Consider the following 27,195-nt stretch of genomic DNA (forward strand, 5'->3'; position numbering starts at 1 on the left):
GAGTGCTGCTCATTCTTCGATTCTCTGTTGACTGGTGTGGGTATCTTTAAAAAGGCTTCTATGATGAAGGCTAAGGGAGACACTTATCTGTGGGTATAAAGATAAGAACATAGGAGGCAGTTTATTACTATGTCAATTTACTAAAATAATAGTGTTAGCTTCTCCCCTAAGATCTATGACCTAGTCAGCCATGACGTTTTGGCCTAGTCAACAGTACCATGCACGTGACCCATCTTACAGAGGAGTTTTAATTCCAATTATAACATGCTTGGTGACTCCCATAACATTCCTGCAACTATTGTACCAGTAAGGACATCTTGCCAGGCCAGTCTTTATAGCTTACAGAACTCACAACTGGTAAGATTGATGATGGCTTTCTCTCCCTGAAGCAGACATAGAACTTTCCAGCACTGTTGTCATAGTTAGGGTTTCTGTTGCTGTGAAGAGACACCATGACCATGGCAACTCATAAGAGGAGACATTTCACTGTGACTGGCTTACCGGTTCAGAGGTTTAGTTCATTATCATCATGCCAGGAAGCATGGCAGCACACAGGCAGACATGGTGCTAGAGAAGGAGCTGAGACTTCTACATCTGGATTGGCAGACAGCAGGAAGAGAGAGTGACACTGGGCCTGGCTTGCCCAGTGATACATTTCCTCCAACAAGGCACACCTATCCTAACAAGGCCACAACTCCTTATAGTGCCAATCCCCCGCCATTCAAGCCACAACTTTGAAAACTAGTTCATAGAAATGAAGCTTCCAGGTTGGTACTAGACTTATTTCTCCATGCCCTATGACTCAGATGTGTGGTGTCTTCAACAATAGGGTCTTACCATCAGATTCTGGAGAGCCATGAAGAACAATGGCAAATAGCCTATAACATTCAGAGGAGTATCAATGGGACCCCATTGACTAATAACTCGAAACCCATACTTGGCACGGGACATTTTATTTACAGCCAATGGTGGCTTGAGAGGCATTATCCCCCCATTATAGGGCAGCTCCATTTAAACTATGTATTTTTCCTATAGTCGTAGGTTTCCATACAGCACTTTCAAAGGACTGCCCACAGTCAATCATCAATTAAGTCCATCGCTCACCAGACACAGCCACAAGTCAATCCGATCTGGGAATTTGCTCAGTTGAGACATCCTCAGGTGGCCCCTGGCCATGTCAAGTTTACAACTGAAACTAACAAGGACAAGATTCAAATACATACCACCCATTCCAAATCTGTCAAATTATAATGATGCTAAAAATAATAATAAAGTCTTAACCAGGTGTGGTGGCTCATGGCTGTAATTCCACTACTCAGATCACTGAAGCAGGAGGATTACGGAGGTGTAAGGCCAGTTTAGGCTATATAGTCCTATATATGCTGGACTACAGAGTGAGACCCTGTCTCAACAAAACAAAACAAATCTTTGTTGGTTATTGCAGTGCTTTGAATGAGAATGGCCCTCAAAGAGTCATATATTTAATGCTTGGTTCCCTATTGGTGGAAAGTTGAGAAGGATTAGAAGGTATGACCTTGTTGGAGAAGGTGTGTCATTGGTGGTGGACTCTGAGGTTTCAAAAGTGGGGAACCATCTCTCTCTCTCCCTCTCCTTCCCTCTCCCCCCTCCTCTCTCCTTCCCTCCCTCCCTCCTTTCCTCTCTCTCTCTCTCTCTCTCTCTCTCTCTCTCTCTCTCTCTCCTTTCCCCATTCCCTCTCTGCCTTCTGCCTGTGTATCAGGATGAAGACTCTCAGCTACTGCTCCAGTGTTGGGACTAATGAGTCCTGGCCTTCAGCTGCTTTTCCCTGCTAGAACCTTCTGATTAAGGTTACTAGAAGCTGTGCCTAGTTAGAGGATCAGAGGATGGGATTATCACCTGTTGGCCATTGACTGCAGTGTATTTAAGTCTACATGGTGTTAATAAAGGGGACTTTGGTATCAGTGTTAAAAGGTCTGCATGTTGGTCTGTCTCTGCGTGTGTATTCTCAACCTCCAGCCCCTTGCCCAAAGCTCGCGAACTGGGTTCTAGCGCACAGAGCACAAACACGGGGGCTCGGTGCGCGGCACTCCAGTGCCATGCCTGTCTGCTTCCTGCCATGTTAATGACCTCACCCTCTGAAACTGTAAACAAGCTCCCAATTAAATGCTTTCTTTTAGAAGAGTTGCACTGATAATGGTGTCTCTCCACAGCAAAAGAACAATAACTAAGAAAGTTATACTGCAAAAACAGGTAAAGGGAGAGAAGTCAAATTTTTAATCCTGTCTTAATGATCTTAATATATCAGAGTGGTCAAATAGTTGATAAAAAATGGGTTTTTGAGTAAGTGCATGTGCATATGCATGCACACACATGTGCAGCCTGATATATGTGTGGAGAGAACAATTTTGAGGAGATGGTTCTTTCCTCTCTGTCCATCTTCGCATGGGTCCCAGGGACTAAATGCAGGTAGCCAGGCTTTCTCTGCAAGCACTTTTACCACTGACCCATCTCATTGCCCCCGCCCGCCCCTGCCCCAGAGTTGTTCTTTAAAGGTGAATTAATTCTGTTAGTAAATATACAAACGTGGCATAATTAGAATGCCACAACTTTGTGACTTCTCAAGAAGCCATTTATTCAGAGGGAGGCTGTATTGACGACAGTTATTGGGCAGGAGAGATGGCTCAGCAGTTAAGAGCACTTACTGCTCTTGCAGAGGACCTAAATTTGGTTCCTAGAGCCCATATCTGGGCCTCACAACCACCTATCAACTCAGCTCCAGGGGACGCAGCACCCTCTTCAGCCTTCAAGTGCACAGCACTCCTGTGTACATGAACACAGAGACATGCACAGACACGTATTAAACATAAAGTAACTGTGGGGGGAAGCTGATAAACACGAGACAACATAATCAGTGGGCAGATAAAAGCAAAGACAGTTTTATGCAGGTGCAGAATAGACCGGATCTTGAAAAATGCAGGTTCAGTCACACAGAGTCAGCAATCCCACCTTAAGTTTACTCCTGCCAGGAAAATCTCTAAGACAATGTTGACCAGTCTGCAACCATTTTGACTTTTTGTTTTGTTATGTTTTGTTTTTTGAGACAGGGTTTTTCTGTAGCTTTTGAAACTGTCCTGGAACTTGCTCTTATAGACCAGGCTGGCCTCGAATTCACAGAGATCTGCCTGCCTCTGCCTCCCAAGTGCTGGGATTAAAGGCATGTGCCACCGCCACCCAGCCTTTTTGACTTTTTAAAAAAAAGGACATTTTTTTTTTTCAGGCATAGTGGTGCATGCCTTTAATCTCAGCCCTGGGAAGGCGGAGGTAAGTAGATCTCTGTGGCAGAACTTTGAGGCCAGCCTGGTCTACATAGTGAGTTCAAGGACAGTCAGAACTACAAAGTGAGACCCTGTCTCAAAAAACAAACAAAACAAATAAACAAAAAAAAATAAACATTTTCCCCATTAATCTAGTTATGTGTGTGTGCCCTGGAGCATGTGGAGGTCAGAGGGCAACTTCCTGAAATTGGTTCTCTCCTAGTATGTGGGTCCTGGGGATCAAACTCAGGTCATCAGGCCTGGTGGCAAGTGTTGCAAGGAGAGGGACCACTTGTTCTTCCCGGCTGCCTGGCTAGCTTAACCCTGAAATAACCACACAGAAATTGTATTAATTAAAACACTGCTTGGCCATTAGCTCTAACTTCTTATTGGCTAACTCTTACATCTTAGTTTAACCCATGTCCATTAATCTGTGTTGTCACGTGGCAGCGACTTTCCAGAGATTCTAAACTGGCATCCGTCTCAGGCGAAGGATCCATGGCTTCTCTGACTCCACCCTTCTTCCTCCCAGCATTCAATTGTTTTCCCTGCCTACCCAAGTTCTGCCCAACCAAAAGGCCAAGGCAGTTTCTTTATTCATTAACCAATGAAAGCAACACATAAACAGAAGAACCTCCTACACCAGGCAAGCAACTACATGCTGAGCTATCTTTCCAGGCCCATTTTGATTTTTTTATTATCAGTAATGAGCTAATAATGGAGAACATTCAAAGGGCTGAATCAAACTAAGAACACCTGAGTCTTGTGATCAACATCAGAAATAGAGTATAAGACAGTGGGTAGATGCATCATACTTGGGAAATCCTGGCCCAGGTCACCATCCCGTGCGCTGTCTCTCTAATGAAAACATTTGCTTTATGGAATCTGCAAAAGATAGAGAAACTCACAGAATGCAAACATCACATACATACAGAAATAAAGAAAGAAAGGAGGGAGGAAGGAAGGAAAGAAGGAAGAGAGGGAGGGAGAGAAGAAGAAGAGGTTATGGCTGTAGCTCATTTAGTAAGTGATTGCCTAGCATGCACAGAATCCTGGCCTTGATCCCAGAACCACATAAATAAATGATAATGCAAGCCTATAATTCCAGCTTTCAGGAGACAGAGACAGGCAGGTTGGAAGTTCAAGGTTGTTGTTGGCTACTTTGGAAATTGAGAACAATCTCAGAACAATGAAGCAAAACAAACAAAAACACCTAAAACTGAAGGAGAAGGAGAATGTTTGAAAATAGAGTTGGAAATTTGGAAGATACACCAAATGCAAGTTCAAACCTTGTTTGGGTTTTTTTTTTCCCAGATAGTAGCTTGCTATGTAGCCAAGGCTGGCCTGAAACTCTCCATCTTTCTGCCTCAGCCTCTTGGATGCTGGATTACAGGTGCACACCATCACACTCACTGGGTGTTTATTGCTGCATTTTGATTGATTAATTTAAGCTTTGTGTGCTGAGAACTTTTAACACTGGTGGCTCACACCTGTAATCCCAGGACAAAAGCAGTAGAATCTGCTGAAGACTGAGGCCAACCTGAGCTACAGAGTAAGACCTTGCCTCAAATCATTAGCAGTAAACAATAACATTTTTTCTGGATACAAGTTTATGAAGCACAAAATAATCCTCTCTAGCATTAGGATCTGGTCATGTCCATGGCGGATGTACCGCTAAACAGCTTAGGCTTTCTTGTCAGGCTCAGGGACACAGCATCCCCAGTAGATATCTAGAGTTTCCCCTCTTGCGAGCCTTCAAGGTACTTGTTCTCCAATCCTTTGGAGCAGGCCTGTCAATCTTCGAATGACTTCAGCGCAGGGTAGCAGGTGCAGTGTGGAGGCAGGCGGAGGTAGGCTCAGAGATGATGGCCATCCTCACTGGGAAGGTACCAGCAGAAATACTTGCAGATGAGCCATTCTTTCACCAAGCCTGGGGACTTGAGAGATACAATGTGTTCGATGCTCAAAGGCCACAATATTCTTGTCTGTGCTCCAGGTCCAGCATCTTTCTCAGCTACTTTCACTCCTTCCTTAGAAGGAAGCTGTGAATGTCAGTCTAGTTCTTCCTGGGCATCAATATGGTTCCTGATACAAGGGGTAAGGCTCGAAAGAAAAGGCAAGTCTGAAATTAACTTTAAGAGAATCTCATTCTGTAGCCCAGGTTGTCCTGAAACTCATTCTGTAGCCCAGGCTGGTGTTGGAGGGAGGCCGCTTGTTTGTCCCAGCTGCCCAGACCCAAATAATCACACAGAAACTGTATTAATTAAATCACTGCTTGGCCTATTAACTCTAGCTTCTTATTTGCTAACTCTTACATATTAATTTAACCCATTTCTATTACTCTGTGTATCACCACAAGGCTATGGCTTACTGGCTAAAGTTCAGGAGTCTGTCTCTGGTGGGACTACATGTCTTTTCTCTGACTCTGCCTTCTCTTTCCCAGCATTCAGTTTAGTTTTTCTCACCTAGCTAAGTTATGCCTTGCTAGGTCCAAAGCAGTTTCTTTATTAATCAATGATAATCACAGCATACAGAGGGAAATCCCACATCAGGCTGGAGTGAAAATCAGAGCAATCCTCCTGCCTCATTCTCCCAAGGGTTGGAACTGTAAGTGAGAGACCATGCACTGTTCCTTGTTTGACTCTTTTATTATTTATTTATTTTGGATTTTCAAGACTGGGTTTCTCTGTAGCTTTGGAACCTGTCCTGGAACTAGCTCTTGTAGACCAGGCTGACCTCAAACTCACAGAGATCTTCCTGCCCCTGCTTCCTGAGTGCTGGGATTAAAGATGTGTGCCACCACCACCCGGCCCTATTTGACTCTTAATGAGAAGAAAGGGCCTAGGCAAAGTGATCATTTTAAAAAGTTGTTACTGACTGACAACAAAGGTTTTATTTTTAAATAAGTCTCTTTGAGTCGATTAGGTGGTCTTGTAAAAAAATTAAAATAAAACTTTTGATATTGAAGCATCTTTAAAATAAAAGGGCTTATTGAGCTGCTTGATGCTAGTTACAGAAAGAACCAGGTCCTGGGACAGATTTTTACAACTCACAATAGTCAGAATAGATAGAAATTGAGAAAGGTCCCTGGGGACAGGAATGATGGAACAACTTGTCCAAACAAACAAACAAAACAAAACAAAAACAAAAACAAAGCAAAAAACTTGGAAAAAAGAAATTCCCTTTACTTCTATTTTACACTAAGTACCAAATTTCAGGGCTGGATGTAGCTCTATTGGCAGAGTGCTTGCCTCGCTTGTAGGAAGTCCTGGGTTCTATCCCAGTATGGAAGAACAGGTGTAGCTGTGGAGGCCAGAGGACCAGGAGTTCAAGGTTATCCTCAGTGAGACAGCGAGTTTGATGTCAGTGTGATATACATGGGACGCTCCCCTTTGAGTCTGATGTCAGTGTGATATACATGGGACGCTCACCTTTCAAAAATATTTTTAAATCAATTTTAGAAAACAGTGGGAACTAGAACTAGAAGCACCTGAATGCTAGCTTGGAACTCACTGGGTATTCCAGGTAGGCCTGGATCCTGTTGCCTCAGCCTCCTGATTTGCTGGAGGAATAGGCATATGCTAGCCTGGACTACATAGTGAATTCCAGGCCAATCTGGGACACATACTGAGTTTATGCCCATAATCCCAAAAGAAAACAAACAAAACAAAAAGAAAAGAAACAAAACAAAATGAAGGGGGTAGGGAGATAGAGGAGGAGGAAGAAAGAAAAATGGGCAAAAGATGTTTACAAGCACCCAAGAGAGAATATTCAAATCAGCAATAAATATGGAAAAGGTGATCAGCTTCATTAATCAGGGATATGCAAATTAAAGCCAAAATTAACTCTGCCCAAGAAGCCAGATGCAGGAGAGGACACGTCTGATTCCATTTTTAGGAACTTCTAGTGACAAAAAGCAAATCAGTGGGTGTCTGGGGGTGGAGATGAGTGAGACCGACTGGCACACTGGGAGTGACTTTTGGGGTGATATAAATGTTCAATGTCTTGGGGTAAGGATTTTATGATTTGTCAGCAGTCCTTGACAGGTACAATTAAAGTGGATGTATTCATGGATATGTATTTTATACATTAACAAATAAACTTAATCTCTGACCAGATTCAGTCCTTATTGAAGTGCTAAGGCAGGGAGATTCCTAGAGCTGCAGAGTCTATGGCCAGTCTGGGTAATACAGTGAGAGTCTGTCTCCAAAATTAAAAGAAAAGGTCGGTAGGGGGTTGGCCTATCATGCTAGAGTCTTAGGCTAGACCCACAAAGGACTCTAGAACTGCAAGTCTCTAGAGTGCCTGCTTGAATCTACTCAAGAGGTAGAGGCAGAGAAGTTTCAGGGGATTCTCAGCTAATAGGGAGCTTGAGGCCATCCTGGGCTATATGAGACCCTATAGAATGGAAGAAGGGAGGGATGGAGAGAGAAAGGATGGATTTTTTTAAAGCCCAATAAGATATCACTACATTTTCATCAGAATTATTAAAAGTGGGACTGGTGAGATGAATATATATATATATATATATATATATAATGTTTTGGCAATATATATATATTGCCTAAGATATGTATGTTTTTACAAAAAATATCTACAAAATAGCTCATAGTAAGAGATTTTTTTGAGACATAGGCTTACACTGTAGCTCAGCTGGCCTTGAACTTTCATTTATCCTTTGCCTCAGCTTTCCAAAGGCCACACTCACAGGTGTATGCCATTGTGACCAGCTAGATAAATCTTAAAGACGTTCATCTAATTAGTTTCCTGCAGCTACAATAAAAAACCATTCTGATCAAAAGCAACTTGAGAAGGAATTTGCTAGGCTTACACTTCTATGCCACAGTCCGTCATTCAGGGACATTATGACAGGAACGCAAGCAGGAACCTGAAGGCAGGAACCGGAGCAGAGACCATGGAGTAACACTGCTTACCCGCTTGCTCCCCATGGCTTGCTCAGCCTGCTTTCCTTCCTAGCTCAGCACTACCCGCGAAAGGTCGGCACCTCCCACAGTAGGCAAATCCCTTCTCCATCAATTGGCAATCAAGAACATGCCCCACAGACATGGCCACAGGCCAATCCGATGGAGGCAACTACCCAACTGATGGTCCATTTCCCAAGTTGGTAGCCAAGAAAAACCATCACCATGTAGAAGACAAGTGATTAAAAACAAAACTGAACATATTTTGGTTCTATTTGACTAGGTACCAAACAGTCTAAATTAATTTGCAGTATTAGAAATCAGGATAGAGATCACCTAGTTGGGGGTGAGGAGAAACTGACAATCAGCAGGGCTTGTGATTTGTGTTTCTCTTTGACCCTTACAAATCTAAGAAAATGAGTAAAATTAAGATACTCTGTTAACTAAGTCACTATGTTTTAATAGCATTAATTTTATTTTGAGCTTTCTCTTAGAGCATAAGCTATATCTTCACCAAGTGCCTGGCTGACAGTCACCTTTGACAACTGGGTAACTGATAGCCAAATGGTCAATTTTACCTCAGATATATAATACTTGATGAGGTCATAACCCTTTCTCTCCAAAAATTGATACCTGGGGATAGACATCGCCTGAGACTACCAATTCTAAGACTTTGGACTGACATTTGAGATACTCAGCACAGGGAACATGAAGGCAGGTGAGTCAGGAATTCAAGGCCAACCTTGGTTACACCACAATTTTTAAAGATTTATTTTATTTTTAATTATATGTATATGTGCACCCTGCAAATGGGTATATATATAGGTGAATGTAGGTATCATCAGAGTCCAGAAAAGTGCACTGGATCCCTTTGGAGCTAGAATTACAGGCTGTTGTAAACCAAGTAGCATGGGTGCCGGGAATTGAACTCTGACACTATGCAAGAATAGCATGCCCTCTTAACTGCTGAGCCACGACTCCAGCCTGGATACAAGTCTGAAGCCAGTCTGGGATACGTAAGACCATGTCTAAAAAAACCAATAAAAATGTTTGGTTTATACAAGAATTACAACTGAGACTGAGGAGGTAACTCACAGACTGAGCATTAGGACCACGCTTGTTAGCAGAGTGATGGCGTATGCCTGTAAACCCTGTACTCGGGAGGCTGAGGCAGGAAGATTCAAAGTTGAAGGCAACCATCTGGGCAATATAATGAGCTTCAACTAACCTAGAGTAAGGAGAGGGAGAGACACATATACACACAGAGAATGCTATGATATAAATAGCCTTGCAGTTACTTTGCTGGGGAAAACAAAACAAAACAAAAACCTGATCTGTTAGAAACAAATACTTATGTGTTCACTAATGAAATTAGTGGCTGATATTTGCTTTAAAATAATTTCCAGAACAAACAACACAGACAACAGTAACAAAATACAAATAAAATAATTCTCTGGACAGGAGAGAATTGAGCGGGAGATTGGCATATGCTGATTAATGATGGGAGCAGCTAATAGAAAATTGAGGGAAGATTATTCTATTATCTATATCTTTGCAAACATTTGAAATAGCTTGGTTTTATTTTATTTTTTAAAGGTGTAGTCCAGGCTGGTCTCAAACTGGTGATCCTCTGGCGTCTGCTCACTGTCAAGAGCCAGAAAATCCTTTTAAAGAAAAAAGAATAAGGCAGTTCTCAAACACCTTCCTCAATAGGAAGATGATAGACCGCGCTGTCTTCGCAGGGACGGCTAGAGCAGCAGTGGATGACAGGTGCCCTTTGAAACGCTGTCAGAATACCTGCAGGTTTTGTCCTTCTGGCTGCCAGCACTGTTCTTTGCCCTCTCTGCTTCCTTCCGATGGTTCCCGCCGCCGCCCCTCCGCAGCCGCAATGGTTTAGCCCGGCTTCCTCCGGGGAAACCCCTTGGGCGGAGCGCGGCCCCCGCCGTGAGACCACTTGGATCCCTCCGCGTCAGGGGTGGGCCGGGAACCTGTGGGCCGGACACGAACCCGGGCTCTGATTGGCCGTCGCAGGAGTAAACATCCGGAGAGGTGGGGCGGGGCCGGAAGTGGAAGAAGAAGGCGGCGGCTGAGGCGGTTCATGAGGCTTTTTAGAGCTGGAGTCCGAGACTCAGGTGCCATGGGCCTGGTGAAGGAACCCTGAGGGGACGCGAGGCTGGGCATGGCGGGCGCTCGGGCCGCCGCCGCCGCCTCGGCGGGGTCCACCGCCTCTTCGGGTAACCCGCCGCCTCAGGAACCGGGGCTTGGGGAGCTGCTGGAGGAGTTCTCCCGGACTCAGTACCGGGCCAAGGACAGCGGCGGGACTGGAGGCTCTAAGGTGAGCCCCAGAGGTGCAGCGACCTGGAACTGGTCCCAGGCCTGAGTTACTGAGGGAAGACTACAGTCAGGGATGGGAGGAGAGCGGGAAGGGACCTCCCTGGAGAGGCACAGAGGGGGAACTTATCCAGGATGTGGACTCGGAGAGTAAGGGTCTGGCTTAACACCAAAGAGAGGACCAAGGCTCTTTTGTTTTGTTTGGGGGGGGGGGTACTTTAGACAAGGGGTTTGGAGGTCAAGGGTCGGAGCTGCGGGCCAGGTACAAAGGTTAGACAGTAGGAAATAGGGAAAATTGCTACCCTTCATGAGCCTAGAAGGGGTTGCCAACAGTTAATAAAAACCTCTAAAGTCAGAGGAAAAATGGGGAAGAGATTCTCCCTGCCCAGAGATCAGAGCAGGAGCCTGGAGTAGTGGGGCATTATGGTGCCCAGAGAGCAGCTGAGTTAGTCGCCTCCTTATAAGGTGCCAGCATGACTTAGGCCCTTCCCTTTCCTTTCCTGTAAAACAAGAAGACAACCCACATTCCCTTTCTGTTCCTTTTATCAGAAAGAAGTTTCTGTTGTCCCCCCACCCCCGGAATTTCCCTTTGTTCTAATTACAAAGGCGTTGAAAGCTCCTGGTCTGATTGAGACGTACTCGCCTCTGCACACTGGTAGACCCTACCCCTTCTCAATTCCAGTGTGGCAGCTTTAGCATTTCGTTTACTTATTGGGGTTCGTCTGTCCTGGACCATAAACTGGTTTGGCTCCAGAGGTTACCTAGGGGCTGGGACATGCTGTAGATGACATCTTCTATTAGTCTCAGAGGTAACCTAGGAGAGACCAGTAATGATGGGGTAGTATCTCTCCAGATTAGCTAAGTACCTTTCAGATTATAATTGGCATCATTTGGGGTACTACTTAAACACAAAAGTTTCTTGGTCTTAGATTCTCTTAAATCACAATTTCTGGTGGTCACACCCTAGATTTGTAATGTGTGTTTGTTCAGATAGGTCTTAAATTTGTGATATATCCAAAACCAAGTTGTGCACTCCTGATCCTCCTGTCTCCACTTCCCAACTGCTGGGGTTACAGGTGTGCACCTTCATGCTTGGTTTATATGGTGCTAGAGATTGAACGCAGGTTTTTCTGCATCCCAGACAAGAACGCTACCAGATGAGATGCATCACCAATCTTGCCTCTTTTGAGACATGGTCTTCCTTTGGGGCCCTGGCTTGGCCTCACATTCATTATGTATCCCAGGATGGCTTGTAACAATGATCCTCTTGCTTGGCCTCCCAAGTACTGCTTACAGGTGTGACCCATTACACCTGTGGTCAAGGAGGCTCATTTGAGTGCTTGCAGGAGGTATGTGATTTTGAGATGGATTCCACCTCCCTCTTAATGTCTGAAGATTAGAGTTTTACAAGCTAAACCTTTACTTTCATGTAGCTGGTCCTAATACTGCTCCAGGCATCATGGTGTCTTGCAAAGTTGTTGATAGGTTACAAGTTGTAAGCTTTTCTGCTAGTGGCCTCTTCTCTGAACTGTGAGCAAAAGGAGTAACTTTAGAGGGAGCCTTGCCTTCAGTATTATAAGCAGATAGTAGGGAAGGAGCCAGCTGTCTGCAGCTTTCATTTTGCTGACTAGAGCTGCTTTGTTTTTGTAGGAGTTATTGAGACATGGTCATATATATATATATGTATGTATGTATGTATGTATATTCCTAGACTGACTTTGAACTTGCCATCCCCCTACCTCAGCATCCTATGTACTAGGATTACAGGTGTGCCCACCGTGTCTGACTGACAAGAGCTTCAAATATTATTATCTTGGGGCTCTAGAATAGGAAAGCATCTAGTATCAAAGAAATGGAATGTGTTAATGCTCTTATAGTAACCTTAAGCAAGAGTTACTGCTGCTTTGTTTTTTGAGACAAAGACTCACTATGTAGCCCAGCTTGGCCTTGAATTCTTGACCTTCCTGCTTCAGCATTCCAAGTGCTGGGATAACAGGCATGTGTCACTACATCTAGAAAGAATTTTTACATCTTATGAATGATAGACTCTCTCCAGTGTTAACTACAAACTGTGTGTTGTTTTCAAGATAAGGGTTTCTTTGTACAGCTTTGACTGTCCTGGAACTCACTGTGTAGACCAGACTGGCCTTGAACTCACAGAGATCTGCCTGCATCTGCCTCCCGAGTGCTGGGATTAAAGTGTGTGTCACCACTGCCGAACTGACTACACATAGTCTTACATACAGTGTAAATGATGGATTTAGATATCTTTCTGAAGCATACAATGTGAGTTAATATAGAAGGGCCTGTGGCCCAGCATTATGTTTCTTCCCAACACTGAATGATAATCACAAAAGTACTTGTCACTTCCAGTGGCCTCTTTATTCATGGGCCATTTAATTCTCATGACTTTAGATCCCAAGATTCTTTATGCTCAAGTCTCCTTCTCTATGCAGGTTGAACGCATTGAGAAGAGATGTCTGGAGCTATTTGGCCGTGACTACTGTTTCAGCGTGATTCCAAATGTGAATGGTGATATCTGCGGCCACTACCCCCGCCACATCGTATTCCTGGAGTATGAGAGTTCTGAGAAAGAGAGAGACACGTGAGCATCCTGTCACCATAGTGTGCATGTCTGGTAGACCTGAGAAGCTCATCTCCAGGGTCAGGAAACTGGGCAGGGCATGCTCGCTTTCCCAGGTGGTGTTTAGTTATTGGCATCTTTGTTTACTTATGACTTTGAGTTTGACTGGCAGGGTAGTGTGGGGATAGCATGAGAAGTGGAGTCATAGCAATGGGTTTCTCTTTCATATTTGACTTTACTGACCTAAGATAACCAACACAATACTTTACTTCCCTGAAACAACCTGAGGGAAGGTTGTTTCATCTTTGCTTGTCTTTAGCAGGCGTAGTTAGAAGGAATGGTGACATATTGAGATAGACTGTATTTTATTGAGATAGGATATCATGTAGCCTGAGTTGGCCATGAGCTCTTTGTGTAGCCAAAGAAATGATCTTTAACTTCTGATCCTCCTGCCTCTACCACCTAAGTGCTGGCATTACAGGCTTATGCCACCATGCCCGGCTTTCAAAACAGGCTTAATTTTTTTTGCCATGTGTATATCTTAAGAACTTAAGGTCTAAAGTCACACTGCTTGAGTTAACATCCTGGTTGTCCATTTTCTGACTATGTAACTAACCCTAGGCAAGTTATTCATCTTCTTTGTCCTTAGGATTTCATTGGTAATTCCAAGCCTCATCATAATTAAGGCTTGCAAAGACTAATTAAATTTCTAGAAACGTGACTAGTGCAGTCCCTGATTATAAATGGTGCTAATACAGGTCTGATGTGTTTGCATTAAGAATTAAAAATAAGAGCTATCCGGTGTACTAAGGTGTTACACAGACTTGAGTGCTTTACGTAGGTTAACAGTTCACAGCGGAGGAGACTTGAAGCACCTGATACCAGAGTCTCTCATTAGGTGGTCAGTAAAGGGTAATGGTTCTTTGGCACAACACTGAGACTCCATGTTTGCTCCCAGTTTCTTCACCTGAGTTCCCTGCTTGCTGTTTATCTTAAGGAAGTTCCAGGAGCTGCTATGTAAGCTTGGCCCTATGGATGAAGGGTGATGGGTAGGCTCCTGTCTTCAAAGCAAGGCCATTAGGCCGAGACCTGAGGAGAAGCAAGGACTTTGGGGTTCTAGAGCCAGGGGGTCAAAAATCACAGCATACCAAGATGCCTAAGTAATTCATATGTGTGGTCGGTGTTGGGAAGTGCTGCTGTAGGCAAATGGAGAATGGCTAATCTTGCCTGGTTTGTATGAGACAACCTCATGATAGAGAGCCTGTGCAACAGGGCTTGGGAGGGTGATAGTGTATCCCCAGAGTTCTTAGGAACAACTTTTAAATAGACTTTTCCTTTTCCTTTTTTCTCCTGCCTTTTCCTTCCTTTCTCCTTGTCCTCTCTTCCCTTCACCCCTTTCTTCCTTCCTTTTCTCACCTTTCCCTTTCCTGCCCTCCTCTTGTTTTGTTTGCTTTGAGACAGGTTTCACACTGTAGACCTAGCTGATCTTTATCTTAACTCTCTGCCTCAGCCTCCCAAGTGCTGAGATTACAGGTGTGAGCCTCCATGGTTAACTTGGTGTAGCATCTTGATCATTACCAAGGAGTGTGAACTTTTGGGACATGTAAGGATGTTAGTGCTTTTCATCAGTAACACCTGCGTACAAATGATGAGTACAGATTCTAAGATCCCCTCTTGGGCCTTCTAAACCAGAATTTCCACATTCTCCATTTTAGAATTCCGTAGACAGATGTGGGGAGAGATGGTTTACAGGTAGAGGAGTTTAAGAATAAAGCCTTTGTTTCCCTCACGTTCAGTGGTATCTAGACAAGTGCCCACTTCTCGATACCCTTGAAAAGTTAAGTGTATTACTCTTCTGTGAAGGTCTTAGAACTGGTATCACATCTTCCCTGGGCATCTGTGCTTATTATAGCACCTTACTGTACTGTTCGTAGTTTTTCTCTTCCTAACTGCCCTTCCAAGGGTAGGGAAACTTAGCCTTTTAAAATCATTCAAGGTGGTCAGTAAGTCTGTGTCTGTCTCTCACATGCCCTCTCTCAATCTCTTCACTATCAGTATTGTCATCCACATAACCAAGACTGGCCTTGAACTCATGAACCTTCTGCTTACATCACCCAAGAGGTGGAATTAGAAGTCTCTCCCACCATGCCTTGCCCAAATTACTATTTCTGAACAACTCTTCTATTTTTCTTCTGCTCTTTCCTACAGTGCTGTCTGGCACTTAACCTCTGTCCTCTGATAGCATTCAGATGTTAAGCTTAGCTTAACACCTCAACTTTGTGAGTGAATCACCAAGGCATCTTTTTACTGCAGAATATGATTCATTACCTCAGAGGTGGGACCAGGATTCGGCATTCTCTAATGAGCTCTCGGATGGTTAGTTGTTCTGAAAGAAACATGTTCAGTGTTTATTCATTCTAGCCTTAAAGAGAATAATCTCTCCAATGGCTGCTGTAGCTCAGTTGTCAGAGTACATAGATAGGGCATAGATGAAGCCCCTGGGTTCAATCCCTGGCACTATATAAACTGGCCATTGTGGTGCATGCTTGTAATCCCAGGCCTTTAGAGGTGGAGGCAAGGGTATCAGAAGTTCAAAGTCAGGGGTCAGGGCTTTTGAGATGGTTCCTTGGGTAAAAGCTCTTGCCTCTAAGCCTGAGGACCTGAGTCTTATTCCCAGGACCTACATAGTAGCAGAAGAGAACTGACTCCATTCTTGGCTACAAGGTAAGTCTGAAAGAAGCCTGAACTCTGTCCTGTCTTGAGGTGGTGAGAGGGGTGGTATTTGATTGCCTACTGGTTGTTATCTGTTGGGATTTCACACGCCAGCTTATTTAAGTCCTGCGGTCACCTATGAAAAATATAGAATCACCCCCATTCTACAGAGGAAAAAGATGAAGCCCAGGGAGACAATTTCCCTTTACCCAAGAGCCAGTAAGTGGAATGATTCCACACTGTCCCCCTTCTGCCTTTTCTTTACTGCCACCTTGTCCATGAGGGTCTCACTTTCCAGGAAAACACCTACAAGACTTGTTAGAATTTGGTTTTGTATCTGTTTGGTGTCAAGATCAAACCCAGGGCTTTGAACAGTTTTTTAAATTATGTGTGTCTGTGGGTATATGCACTGATTTGCAGATACCAATGAAGGCCAGAGACATTCAGCCCCTGCTGGAGCTGGAGCTTGCATGTGATTGTGAACTTCCTAGTATGGATGCTGGGAACTAAACTTAGGTCCTCTGGAAGAGCAGCATGTGCTCTTAATCAATGGATCCATCTCTCCAGCCCCTTTTTTTCTTTTTGAGATGGGATCTTGGCTAAGTTGTTAAGGCTGATCTTGACCTCAGAATCCTCATGTCTTGTATAGCTGGGATTACAAGCATATGTCTAAGTGCCCTGTTTTTTGAGTTTGTAGTTACTTTTCACTTCTTACATGGTCATTGCGTTATATTGAAGTGACTTTTAGTTGGCAGTGACTTTGTTGAAGGGAATAGAGTGTGAATATAATTGGATAGAAAGAAATATGACTACATGCTTAAGTATTAATGTGACACTAGTCAAACTGAGTTAGGCATGGTATAACTAGATTCAGGAAGTGACTTGGTCTAGCTAATGAGCCTCCACAGTTCTGCCCACCCTCTGTCCAGGCAGGCCAGAGGGCTTTCTCTGAATGTTTGCTTAGCTGCCTCTGTTTGGCGGACCCCAAGAATTCAATAGGAGAAGCCCCACTTGTGAAATCCTCATTCTCAAGCTTGGTGGGTTTAACAAGCAATGGCAGTCTACAGAGGGCCTGAGCTCTTTGTGGTGGTTAAAACTGTGGACTCTAGCTGGGCTTACTGGTTCACTGTGGAGGCTGAGATAGGATTGCTGTGAGTTCCAGACTAGCGTGGGTCATCGTGCAGTGAGATGGCCGATCAGGTGAGAAGCACTTCTGTTACAGTCCCTTTCAACCCCAATGTGGGGACTCAGTGTCTATAATCCCAGAGCTCCTATAACAAGATAGGAAGTAAAGACAGTTATACAGCACAGCAGCAGAAATAAGACCCTCCCTCAAAAAACAAGGTATCAGGAGAGAACCACCTCCTCAGCTTTGTCCTCTGACCTCTATATACCATGATGTATGCTTATCCTTTCCTCCTTCCCTCCCCCACAATAAATAAACAATCCTTTGAAAGGGCTTGCACACACACATACAAACACACACACAGAGAAAATTTAAAAAAAAACAGAAAATAGTGTTGCTACATCAGTTCTGACAAGAAGTGTTCTTAAACTGTACAGCATTCCTAAACTAGGTTGCTTGTTCCCGCACACAACTAGTCTTCCTGCCTTGGCCTCGAGGGTAATAACAGTTGTGTGTTACCACACCATGCTTTAAAAATAGTTTTGTGAGCAAATGATATTCATGAAGACTAAAAACCAGTTAATGCCAATGGAGGGGGCTAGAGATTTAATTCTGACAGGCCTTGGGTTCACTCTCCAACAGCAAATAAATAAATAGTAAAGGAAGTTTCACCACCTGGTTGTAGATACAAGTGTATAAGAATACAGTGCTCATTCGGGTGTGGTCATAGGCCAGATAGTTAATTCACTGGAAGTGATTAGAAAAAAAAAAAAATAACGGGAACTAGGGAGAAAGCAGAAACAGGAACTAGGGAGAAAGCGGAAACAGAACTGGTTCTTTGACTAGTGACCAGGCAGATAAGCCATGATCTAGCCTAATAGAAAAGGAATGTTGTTATACTTAGAAGAACTCAGAATCCAGCATAATCCCAGTCCTTGGGAGGCTAACGTATTTTGAGCCTGCGGACAGCCTGGGGTACATAGTGAGACTCTGTCTCAATAGCAGCAACAAAGCAATAGCAAGAACCCTGACAGTTCAGAGTTAAATACTGGTACTATCTCTATGTTGATGATGATGCGTGTGTTTGTGGGGTGTTTTTATGAGATCTGGTTTCACTGTGTAACACAGGCTGGCCTGGAACTCTTGCTTCAGCCTTCTGTGTTGCAAGCACTTAACCTGGGAGATGGAAGGTTTTGTATGTTTGGATTTTGAGACAGGATATCATATAGCCCAGGCTGGTCTTGAATTGTACATAGTCAAGATGACCTTGTTGAATTCCTGACCTTCCTGTCTCTACCTCCTAGTACTTAGAACTGGACCTGGTATGGTAGTGCCTGATTTTCCAACCTCCCCCCACCCCCCGCCCCAAAATGTGTGAATATAGTATATGGGTGTGGTGTAGGTGCAAGTGGCGGGGGGAGGTACATGTACCTGTGCACAAGCATGAAGTCCAAAGAACATTGTGTTCATCTATCGCACTCTACATTATTCCTTTGAAGAAAGGTCTCTCCCTGAAAGAGTTCTCATTTTCCAGCTAGTCTGACAGCCAGCAAGCCCCATCAGTGCCCACTGCCCTGCCCCCAACTATACTGGTGTTACAGTGGCACATGAGATCTTGCCCAGCTTGTTACAGTATTAGAATCTAGACTTGTGCAGGAAGTGCTTTTAGCCACTAAACAATCTCTCTGCTTTTCTGTTCGTTTTTGAGGTAAGGTCTCATAATTTAGCCCAGGCTAACTGTAAACTCAAAAGAATAGTTAAGGCTGACTTTTGAACTCCTGATTCACCAGCCTCTACTTCGACGTTCTGAGATTAGGCCCAGAGGGGACTGCTGTGAACCAGCTGAGGTCAGCGCAGCAGAGAGTGCTGCCAAGGCTGAGAGAAGGGTATGGTGACCGGATAGGTGGGAAGCTAGGCGCTGGGAGCCAAGCTGTGTGCTTTGCCCGATATTCCTAGAATTTAGTGCTGCACTGTCTTGGACTAAGTGCCTTTACTTATCATAGAGAAACCAAGGCAGGGAAAGCAGCAGCAGCCGGCTTCTCAGATGCAGGATTTGCTGGTGAGTCAATGCCGTCCTGTCTGTGGGTACTTGATTGAAAAAGGCACCCTAGCCTCACAAACTTGCCATTCTTCCTCCTTCACGAAAGAAAAAAAATTTATTAACAAAAATTATTTCTTAAACCTGACCTTCCAGAAAGCTATACTAAGGGGTGTTAGTCTTCTTAAACCTCTTGGGTTCTTTTGATTTTTGTAGAGCAATTTTTTTTTAAAGATTTATTTATTTATTATGTATACAGTGTTCTGTCTGTATGTATGCTTGCTGACCAGAAGGGGCACCAGATTTCATTACAGATGGTTGTGAGCCACCATGTGGTTGCTGGGAATTGAACTCAGGACCTCTGGAAGAGCAGGCAGTGCTCTTAACCTCTGAGCCATCTCTCCAGCCCCGCAGAGCAATTTTTTAAATTAATTTATTATATTATTACTTTAAAAATTAGCAATCCAAATTCCCCCTCCTTCCCCTCCTCCCACTCTTCTCCCTCTCCCTCCACAGACCCTCCCACCCCACCCCCTCCAATCCTAAGAGAGGGCCGTGCACCCCGCCCTGTGGAAAGTCCAAGGCCCTCCCTACTACATCTAGGTTGAGCAAGGTTTACATCCTAAGAGAATAGGATCCCAAGATGCCGGTACATGCAGTAGAGACAAATCCCAGTGTCACTATCAGTGGCCCCTCAGTCTACCCCAATTGTCAACCCCTTTCAAAGGGGCTTGGTTGTTCCCATGCTCATTCACTCCCAGTCCAGTTGGAATTGGTGAGCTACCATTAGCTCAAGCAAACTGTCTCACTGGATGAACTCCTCATGGTCTTGAATTCCTTGCTCATACTTTCAGTCTTTCCACTCTTCAACTGGATCTTGGGAGCTCAGTCCAGTGCTCCGATGTGGGTCATTGCCTCTGTTCTGTTGTTGGACGAAGGTTCTATGGTAATAATAGTCAAGATGGAGGAAGGACAGATATGAGAGCAAGGAGATATCTTGATTGAGGAAGCAATTATGGAGTTAGTAAGAATCCAGGCTCTAGAAAAATGCCCAAGAACCCACAGGGATGAGCCCAGCTAAGACCCTAAGCAATAGAGGAGATGGTGTCTGAACAGAGCAAATGTTTTAAATGGAAGTGAGAAAACCGATAAGAGTAAAAGAGACTTCATAGGAGGAGTGCTCCACTCAGTCCATCCCCAGTCTTTCTGTCTGTTCTTATGATCATTAAACTGGCTTTTGTTTGAAGACACATTCTCCTCTGCTACCTTATTTTTAGGTTCTGGGAATTGAACCTAGGGCCTCACACATAATGGGCAAATGCCATACCATAAAGCTATATTTTAAAATTTTGTTTACTACTGTGTGTATATGATGTGGGAGGTGGGACAAACATGTTATGGAGCCCATTCTTTCCTTCCCTGTGTACATGGGGTCTTTGGACTGGACTCAGGTAGTCAGCTTGCATGGCAAGAACATTTACTTTTACCTGCAAAACCATCTCACTAGCCTTTTTTCATTTTGAGACTGAGGTTTGCTAAATTTTGAAGGCTGACCTTAACTTCACTCTAGCTCAGACAGAACTTGGATTTGTGATCAATCCCCCAGCTTTGCCTACCCCTCCACCCCAACTCCCCATGTAATAACTGAAATCTCAAGTGTGTGCTGCTAAGCCTGGCATATGACGTTGTAAAATATATTTTAATGGATTAGAAATTTTCATACATGTATACAGTGTATTTTAGTTGCCCTGCTTCTTCCCATCTCCAGCTCTTCCAGACTTCTCAGCCACCTCCCAACCTGTCTTTAAAACTGTTTTGACTTCAATTTCAGATGCTTCCACTTGATAGTCATTACAATCTTAAGCCATGGTTTAGGGCTTAAGAAACCTTAATATATTTTATATATATGTATAAACCTTTATTTTCCTACAGGAGGAGAGACAGGCATAGTGTTGCATACCAAAATTTCCAGCACTTGGGAAGTGGAGGTGGGAGGCTCAGGAGTTTGAGACCAGCCTGGGCTATATGAGACCCTGTCTCAAATGGAAGTCAGCTATGGGTTGTTTGGGATTTTTGTTGTTGCTGCTGTTGTTGTTTGTGTATTGTGTTTTGTCTTTTTGTTGCTGTTAGATTGTTTTGAAATAGCATCCCTACATAGGTCTTGTAGGTCCCTACTTGCTGTATAGTCCAGCCTGGCCTCAAAATTGCCTTCTGCTTCCTCCTGAGAGCTGGAACTATAGGTATGTGCCACCATGGCCCAGTTTATCTTCAAAACAGCTAAGCTTGTTTTTTGTTTGGAGGACTGGAGGAGTTGAGACAGGGTTTCTGTGTCACCCTGGCTCTCCTGGAACTCTTCTGTAGACCAGGCTGACCTCAAACTCCATGCTGGGACTAAAGGCCTGCAGCACCACTGCCCAGCAGACTCATTTTTTTTTTTTTTTAAACACAGGGTCTTTGGTGACCAGGAACTCAAACTATGTAGATCAGGCTAGACTGCCTGCCCTTGCCTCCTGAATGCTGAGGTAACAGGTGTACACCACCAGCCTAAGACTGCAGTTGTGTTATCTGCATTACCATTGGAGTTCACAGACCATGAGTGTCACTAATCTACCCTTCCTGAAACACTATTCAGGTCCATGCGCCCTGGGGAGCTGTGTGGTAACAGAATTATCTGAAGGACCAGCATGTGGAAGGGACTGAACTTTCTGTAAGACTGGCCCAAAGCCCAAAAAAGGAAGACCCTTGCCTTCCTTCTAAGTGGTCACTGTATAGCTCTTTCCTGCCTCGTTTCCCTTAGTGTGTGGTGTTTGTGTGTGTGTGCATGAAGTGTCTGTGGAGGCAGTGATCTTTCCATCTCATGTACAGCCTTGTAAGGTAGAGTCTCATAAAGCCTGGCACTCACCAGGTAGCCTGGCTGACTAGTGAGCTTCTCCTGTACACTCACACACATGCCAGTGTTGCTGCTTCTGTAGGGAGGTGTTGTTTGGTGCTGGTGTAGCTTGCTGGAGCTAATTTCCTTTTTAAAAAAAATTTTGATTTTTTAAATTAATTAGCCAGTTAATTTATTTTTATTTATGTGAATTGTTTTGCTGTCTGTATTGTTTTATGTCTGTATGAAGGTGTCAGGTTCCCTGGAACTGAAGTTACAAGTAGGTGTGAGCTGCCATTTGGGTGCTTGTTGGGGACTGCGGACCACCAGACCCTGAATTTCTTGTAAACAACTTGTTTTCCTCTGCTCTGAGCTGTCTGCAGCTGCTCTTAGCATGAAACCTGGATGGCAGGCTGGTGGGTCTGCAGCTGAAAGATCCCGAGAGCTGGGGCGTGGCCAGAGCCCTATATAACCTGCCCCTGAGCACAATAAGTGGGCATTCTTGGCACTCTTGTCTCAAGGATGCCCCTGTGGCCCCATCTGTCTGTCTATGTCTATATGTGTAGGTTTTTAAATTTTCAGCCTAGTTCCCATAGTGCGTAGCAAGTAGAGTGTGGAACGGAACCAGTGTAGTTTTACAAAGGGAAGCCCTCAGCGAGATGGCTCTCAGGAATGGTGAGGGTGGATCAAAGATGGGTATGTGTGTTATGTGTGTTTTGAGTAAGTCTTTAAAGAGACAAGAGTATAGACAGATTATAAGACATGAAAGGAAGGAATATGCACAGAGAACTGCTAAAAAAGGTATCTTGACTTTAAATATGGGTCTAAGGATATGTTGTTTTGGAAAAGAGGTTCTGCTTTTGTTTCCACAGAAGATGAGAGCCTGTGGAATCATTCAAGGCTAATGTGGTTTGATTCACCAAGACGCCCAGAAATGTCGCTGGGAAAACCCCCAAAGATACAGAACCCCCAATCAGCAGGAAGTACTCTAGAGAACGACGCCCAAATTCCCTAAATAATTGTTTACTGGAGGAAGTAGGGCTCGGGAACCTGTCCGCCATTGTGGGCCCAAGGAGCAGGGGGAGCTCAGGAACCTGTCCGCCATTGTGGGCCCAAGGAGCAGGGGGAGCTCAGGAACCTGTCCGCCATTGTGTGGGCCCAAGGAGCAGGGGGAGCTCGGGCCCCTTCTGCTATTCCCAAGTGTGAGCCTGCTTCCCAGAGTCCCTGCAAGCCGAGAGGCAGCTGTTCAGACCTTGCTGGGCAGCCTGAGAAGAAGGTTGTGGTTCCTAGCTCTGCATGTCCAGGAGTTTGTGGCGGGATTGAGCATGCCTCCCAGCAGTGCAAGACATGTCGCTCCAGCCAAGTTGGTGCCTGACCTGGTGGAGCCATCCTGGCTGAGAGAGACTTTGGGACAGTGACTATGTTCGCTAGGGCATTTCCAATTAGTTATCATATTTGTTCCATGCCCATAATTATATAGAAAAGAGGGATGTGTTGGGGACTTTGGACCACCAGACCCTGAATTTCTTGTAATCAACTGTTTTCCTCTGCTCTGAGCAGTCTGCAGCTGCTCTTAGCATGAGACCCGGATGGCAGGCTGGTGGGTCTGCAGCTGAAAGATCCCAAGAGTTGGGGCATGGCCAGAGCCCAATATAAGCTGCCCCTGAGCACAATAAAGTGGGCATTCTTGGCACTGTTGTATCAAGGATGACCCGTGTCCCCTTGTCTCTGTCTTTGTACATGTTTTTTAAGTCTTCAGCTTAGTTCCTGGCTTGCGTACAGTCCCCATAGTGCAGGAGCTACAGGTGCTGGGAATTAAACCTGGGTCCTCTGGAAGAGCAACCAGTACTCTTAATAACCACTGAGCCATCTCCAGCCCCCATTTGTTTTTGATTTTGGTTTTGATTTTGCTGGGGAGGGGGCTTGTGTTTTGAGGCAATCTTATTTGACCCAGACTGGCCTGAACTCTCTATATAGCCCAGGCTAGCTTTGAACTTATAGCAGTCCTCCTTCTTCAGCCCTTTGCTTGTCTTTGTTTTTTTTCATTGGAAAGGCACTAAATCAGGGTGACTTGGATTATAATACTTGTAATTAACAGTTTTTCTTTTCTTGAAAAACTCAATATATCAGTGATCTGAAGTTCAGAAATAATGGCATTTGCTAAATTTTTAGTGACTAAAACTTGGTGTGGTGGACATGTTTGTGATCACAGCACTTGGGAGACTGAGCTAAGAGGCTTGCTACAAATTCAAGGCTAGTTTAGGAGCCGGGCGGTGGTGGCGCACGCCTTTAATCCCAGCACTCGGGAGGCAGAGGCAGGCGGATCTCTGTGAGTTCGAGACCAGCCTGGTCTACAGAGCTAGTTCCAGGACAGGCTCCAAAGCCACAGAGAAACCCTGTCTCGAAAAACCAAAAAAAAAAAAAAAAAAAAAGCTAGCTTAGGCTATATAGTTTAAGGCTAGCATGGGCTACATAGCTACATAGTGAATTCAAGGTCTACCTTGGCTATGTAGTGAGAACTTCTCTCAAAAACAGAGTCCCAGAGAGGCTTGACATGTGTAGGCATCTTCGCATCTCCTGCGTGAGTACCCATCCGAAAGTCCGGCTGACCTGCCTCTTCTGCCTGTATGTTAGGTTCCAGAGCACCGTGCAGGTGAGCAAGCTGCAAGACCTCATCCACCGCAGCAAGATGGCCAGGTGCAGAGGACGGTTTGTCTGCCCAGTGATCCTGTTCAAAGGCAAGGTAAGGCCCACCCGTAGCCTCATTTGCTGTCCCCTGTCTTTGGGTTACTGACTTCATGTAAAATTGTAAATCCTTTTTCTTTTCTAGCAACCAAAGGCAGGATAGTTGGTTGTTGGACACCTGGCACTGTGGGAAACAGGCCAGAGAAATAGACCATTTCCAACTGAAAGAGATTTTCAGATAGGGAAGGGATGAAACACCAGAGCCTTCCTACCTCCCTAACCCATACTATAGAGCTAGACTGTCAGGTCCTGGCATTTTACCTGCATGTGGCCTCAGTTTATTCCACAAGCCTACATCATTGGTTTACAGAGTACATTAAATCAGATAATATTATGCTGTTTGTTCCTTCTTTCAGTCCCATGATTAGCCAGGTATTATTGAATGTGTACTTTGTGCCAGGCAGTATCTCAGAACTTGAAATATATCATCCTGTAAAGGAGACAAAAGTCCCAATCCTTGCAGTTCATGTGCTCAACAGGACTGTTAGGGTAGCTCCATAATGTGGTTTCATTTACCTATCTTACTGTCTGTTGGTTCAGAGTGGCAAACAACTTGATCAAGTTTACACAGCGAGAGAACTAGATTTGAGTCAGGCATGGCAGTGCACACTTGTAATCCCGATACCTGGAAGGTAGAGGCAAGAGAATCAAGGAGTTTAGGGACAGCCTAGGCTCCATTAAGTCCTTGTGTCTTACACAGAAGAATGAGAAATACATTTATTCTGACTTCTGACGTGGACTTGTGAATGCATCAGTACGTGGGCATTGACATAATTTCAGCTCTAAACTGAAGTGAAGACCTGGGTGGAGCTTTGTCATTTGGGAAACACCAAGCAATTCCTGATTTTCTCTTTTTTAAAGTCAGGGTTTTGTTTAGTAGCCCAGGCTCTCCTATAAACTGATAGCATTCTTTCTGCCTCACCCTCCCTGAGTCTGGGATACTCTTTAAGCTTCCATCAGAGTTCATCTCCTGCCTCCTCCCCATGACCATTCTTAGCCTCATGCCTTATGAATGTGGGAAGTTGAAATTCTTCAATAGTTAAGACTTTTCAGACCTAGCCTATTAAGGGATTGTGAAATACTAGCAAGTAAATTCCCTCAACTTGTCAGGTCTATGAAGCAAGGGGGAAGAAAATTAAAGCAGTCCTGCTACTTCAGCCTCCTAAGTGTAAGAATTACAGACCCTGTTAGGCATTATTTAATGTCTAAGAATGTGGGGCCTGTGTGCACACACGTGCTTGAAGCTAAGGGTCAAGACTGGGTGTCATTCTCTCAATCCCTGTCACCTTACTTTTGAGCCAATCTCTCTCATAAACCCGGAGTAGCCCCATTCAGTGGTGCTTCCTGACCAGTCAGCTCTACCCTTGTGCTGTTGTCTCTGCTTTCTAGCTCTAGGATTATATGTGTGTACTGCCACGCCTGGCTTTTTATATGGGTGTTGGTGACCCAAACGCAAGCTCTCATGGTTGCATAACAAATGTTTTACCAACTAATTTTACTTTGAGACAGGATCTCACTTTGTAGCTTAGACTGACCTTAACCCCTCCCGCCCCCCATCCTCCAGTATCTGGAGATTCCCAAAGATTTCAAGCCTGTGTTGCCGTACCCAACAGATGGCAGTTTAATCTGAATTTTGGATGCTGTTAGACCCAGGAAGTGTTAGGTAGCCCCCACCCTAGTTCATTCTGCTTAGACCAGCAGGAAATCAGCCCTAGCCATTCTCCATGGGCTTCTGGAACAGAGACCACAAGCAGAGATTGGCAAATAAAAATGCTACCCTGGAAGCAATAGTGGTCTCTTGACGGGGTCCCAAGAGACATCTACTTTATACTTCCAGATTGGGTCACACATTCAGAAACGAACTTTAATTGCCCTGTCATCTTACATTTTCCCTTTTCTCCTAATGCGGTGGGGGGCAGTTCTCCTAGCCTTCCGTCAGACTAGATTGGCTGGCTTCTGTGTCACTCAACATCTCCCATTTCCCAGCACCCCGAAACACTACTGGATTTCAACACACTATTTAAAGACGTAGTCTTAAATTAAATAATGAAGTTTAAAGGCTAGCAGGATGGCTCAGTGGGTAAAGGTTCCCACTATACAAGCCTGGCAACCTAAGTTTGATCTTCAGAACTCACATAAAGGTGGGCGGAGAGAACTAACTAAACAAAGTTGTATACTCTGATGCACACTGTGGCCTGAGTACCGACAAACACACATCATGCAGATGTACAAATACAGTCTTTTAAAAGAAAGATACTATTGCTTGGCTTTTAGAATTCCAACTCTAAAATGATCCCTTCTGTGATGAAGAAAGTAAAAAAAGCAAGGCAGTGGGGTAAATTTAGAGCACTATCCTAGCATGTACACCGTACTGGCTTCTACTTCTCATAGTCCTTTTAATAGCTACTATGTTGCCTTGGTAATTTGGAGGTTTGTTTTTTTGAGGCACTGTCTCTCTACATAGCCCTGGCTGTCCCATAGAACTTGGCTATGTAGACCAGGCTTACTCTTTTTTTGTTTTTTGTTTTGTTTTATCCTTTTTTTATTTATTAAAAATTTCTACCTCCTCCCATTT

General features: G+C 44.4%; 1 protein-coding gene across 6 annotated transcripts in view; it reads left to right on the forward strand.

The window, feature by feature from the left end:
• Positions 1 to 10,275: 10,275 nt before the first annotated feature.
• Mtmr14 (myotubularin related protein 14) overlaps positions 10,276 to 27,195 on the forward strand; it is a 47,152-nt gene continuing 30,232 nt past the window's right edge. For all 6 annotated transcript variants that reach the window (XM_041634163.1, XM_041634181.1, XM_041634173.1 and 3 more), the window contains exons 1-3: positions 10,276 to 10,550; positions 13,003 to 13,151; positions 24,510 to 24,618. In XM_041634163.1, coding sequence (XP_041490097.1) covers positions 10,395 to 10,550; positions 13,003 to 13,151; positions 24,510 to 24,618 — 414 coding nt within the window. In that variant the 5' untranslated portion in view covers positions 10,276 to 10,394. The remainder of the gene's footprint in view (positions 10,551 to 13,002; positions 13,152 to 24,509; positions 24,619 to 27,195) is intronic.

Source organism: Microtus oregoni, unplaced genomic scaffold, assembly GCF_018167655.1.
Source record: "Microtus oregoni isolate MIOR12 unplaced genomic scaffold, Mior012 000002F_ref0000024, whole genome shotgun sequence".
Classification (NCBI taxonomy): domain Eukaryota; kingdom Metazoa; phylum Chordata; class Mammalia; order Rodentia; family Cricetidae; genus Microtus; species Microtus oregoni.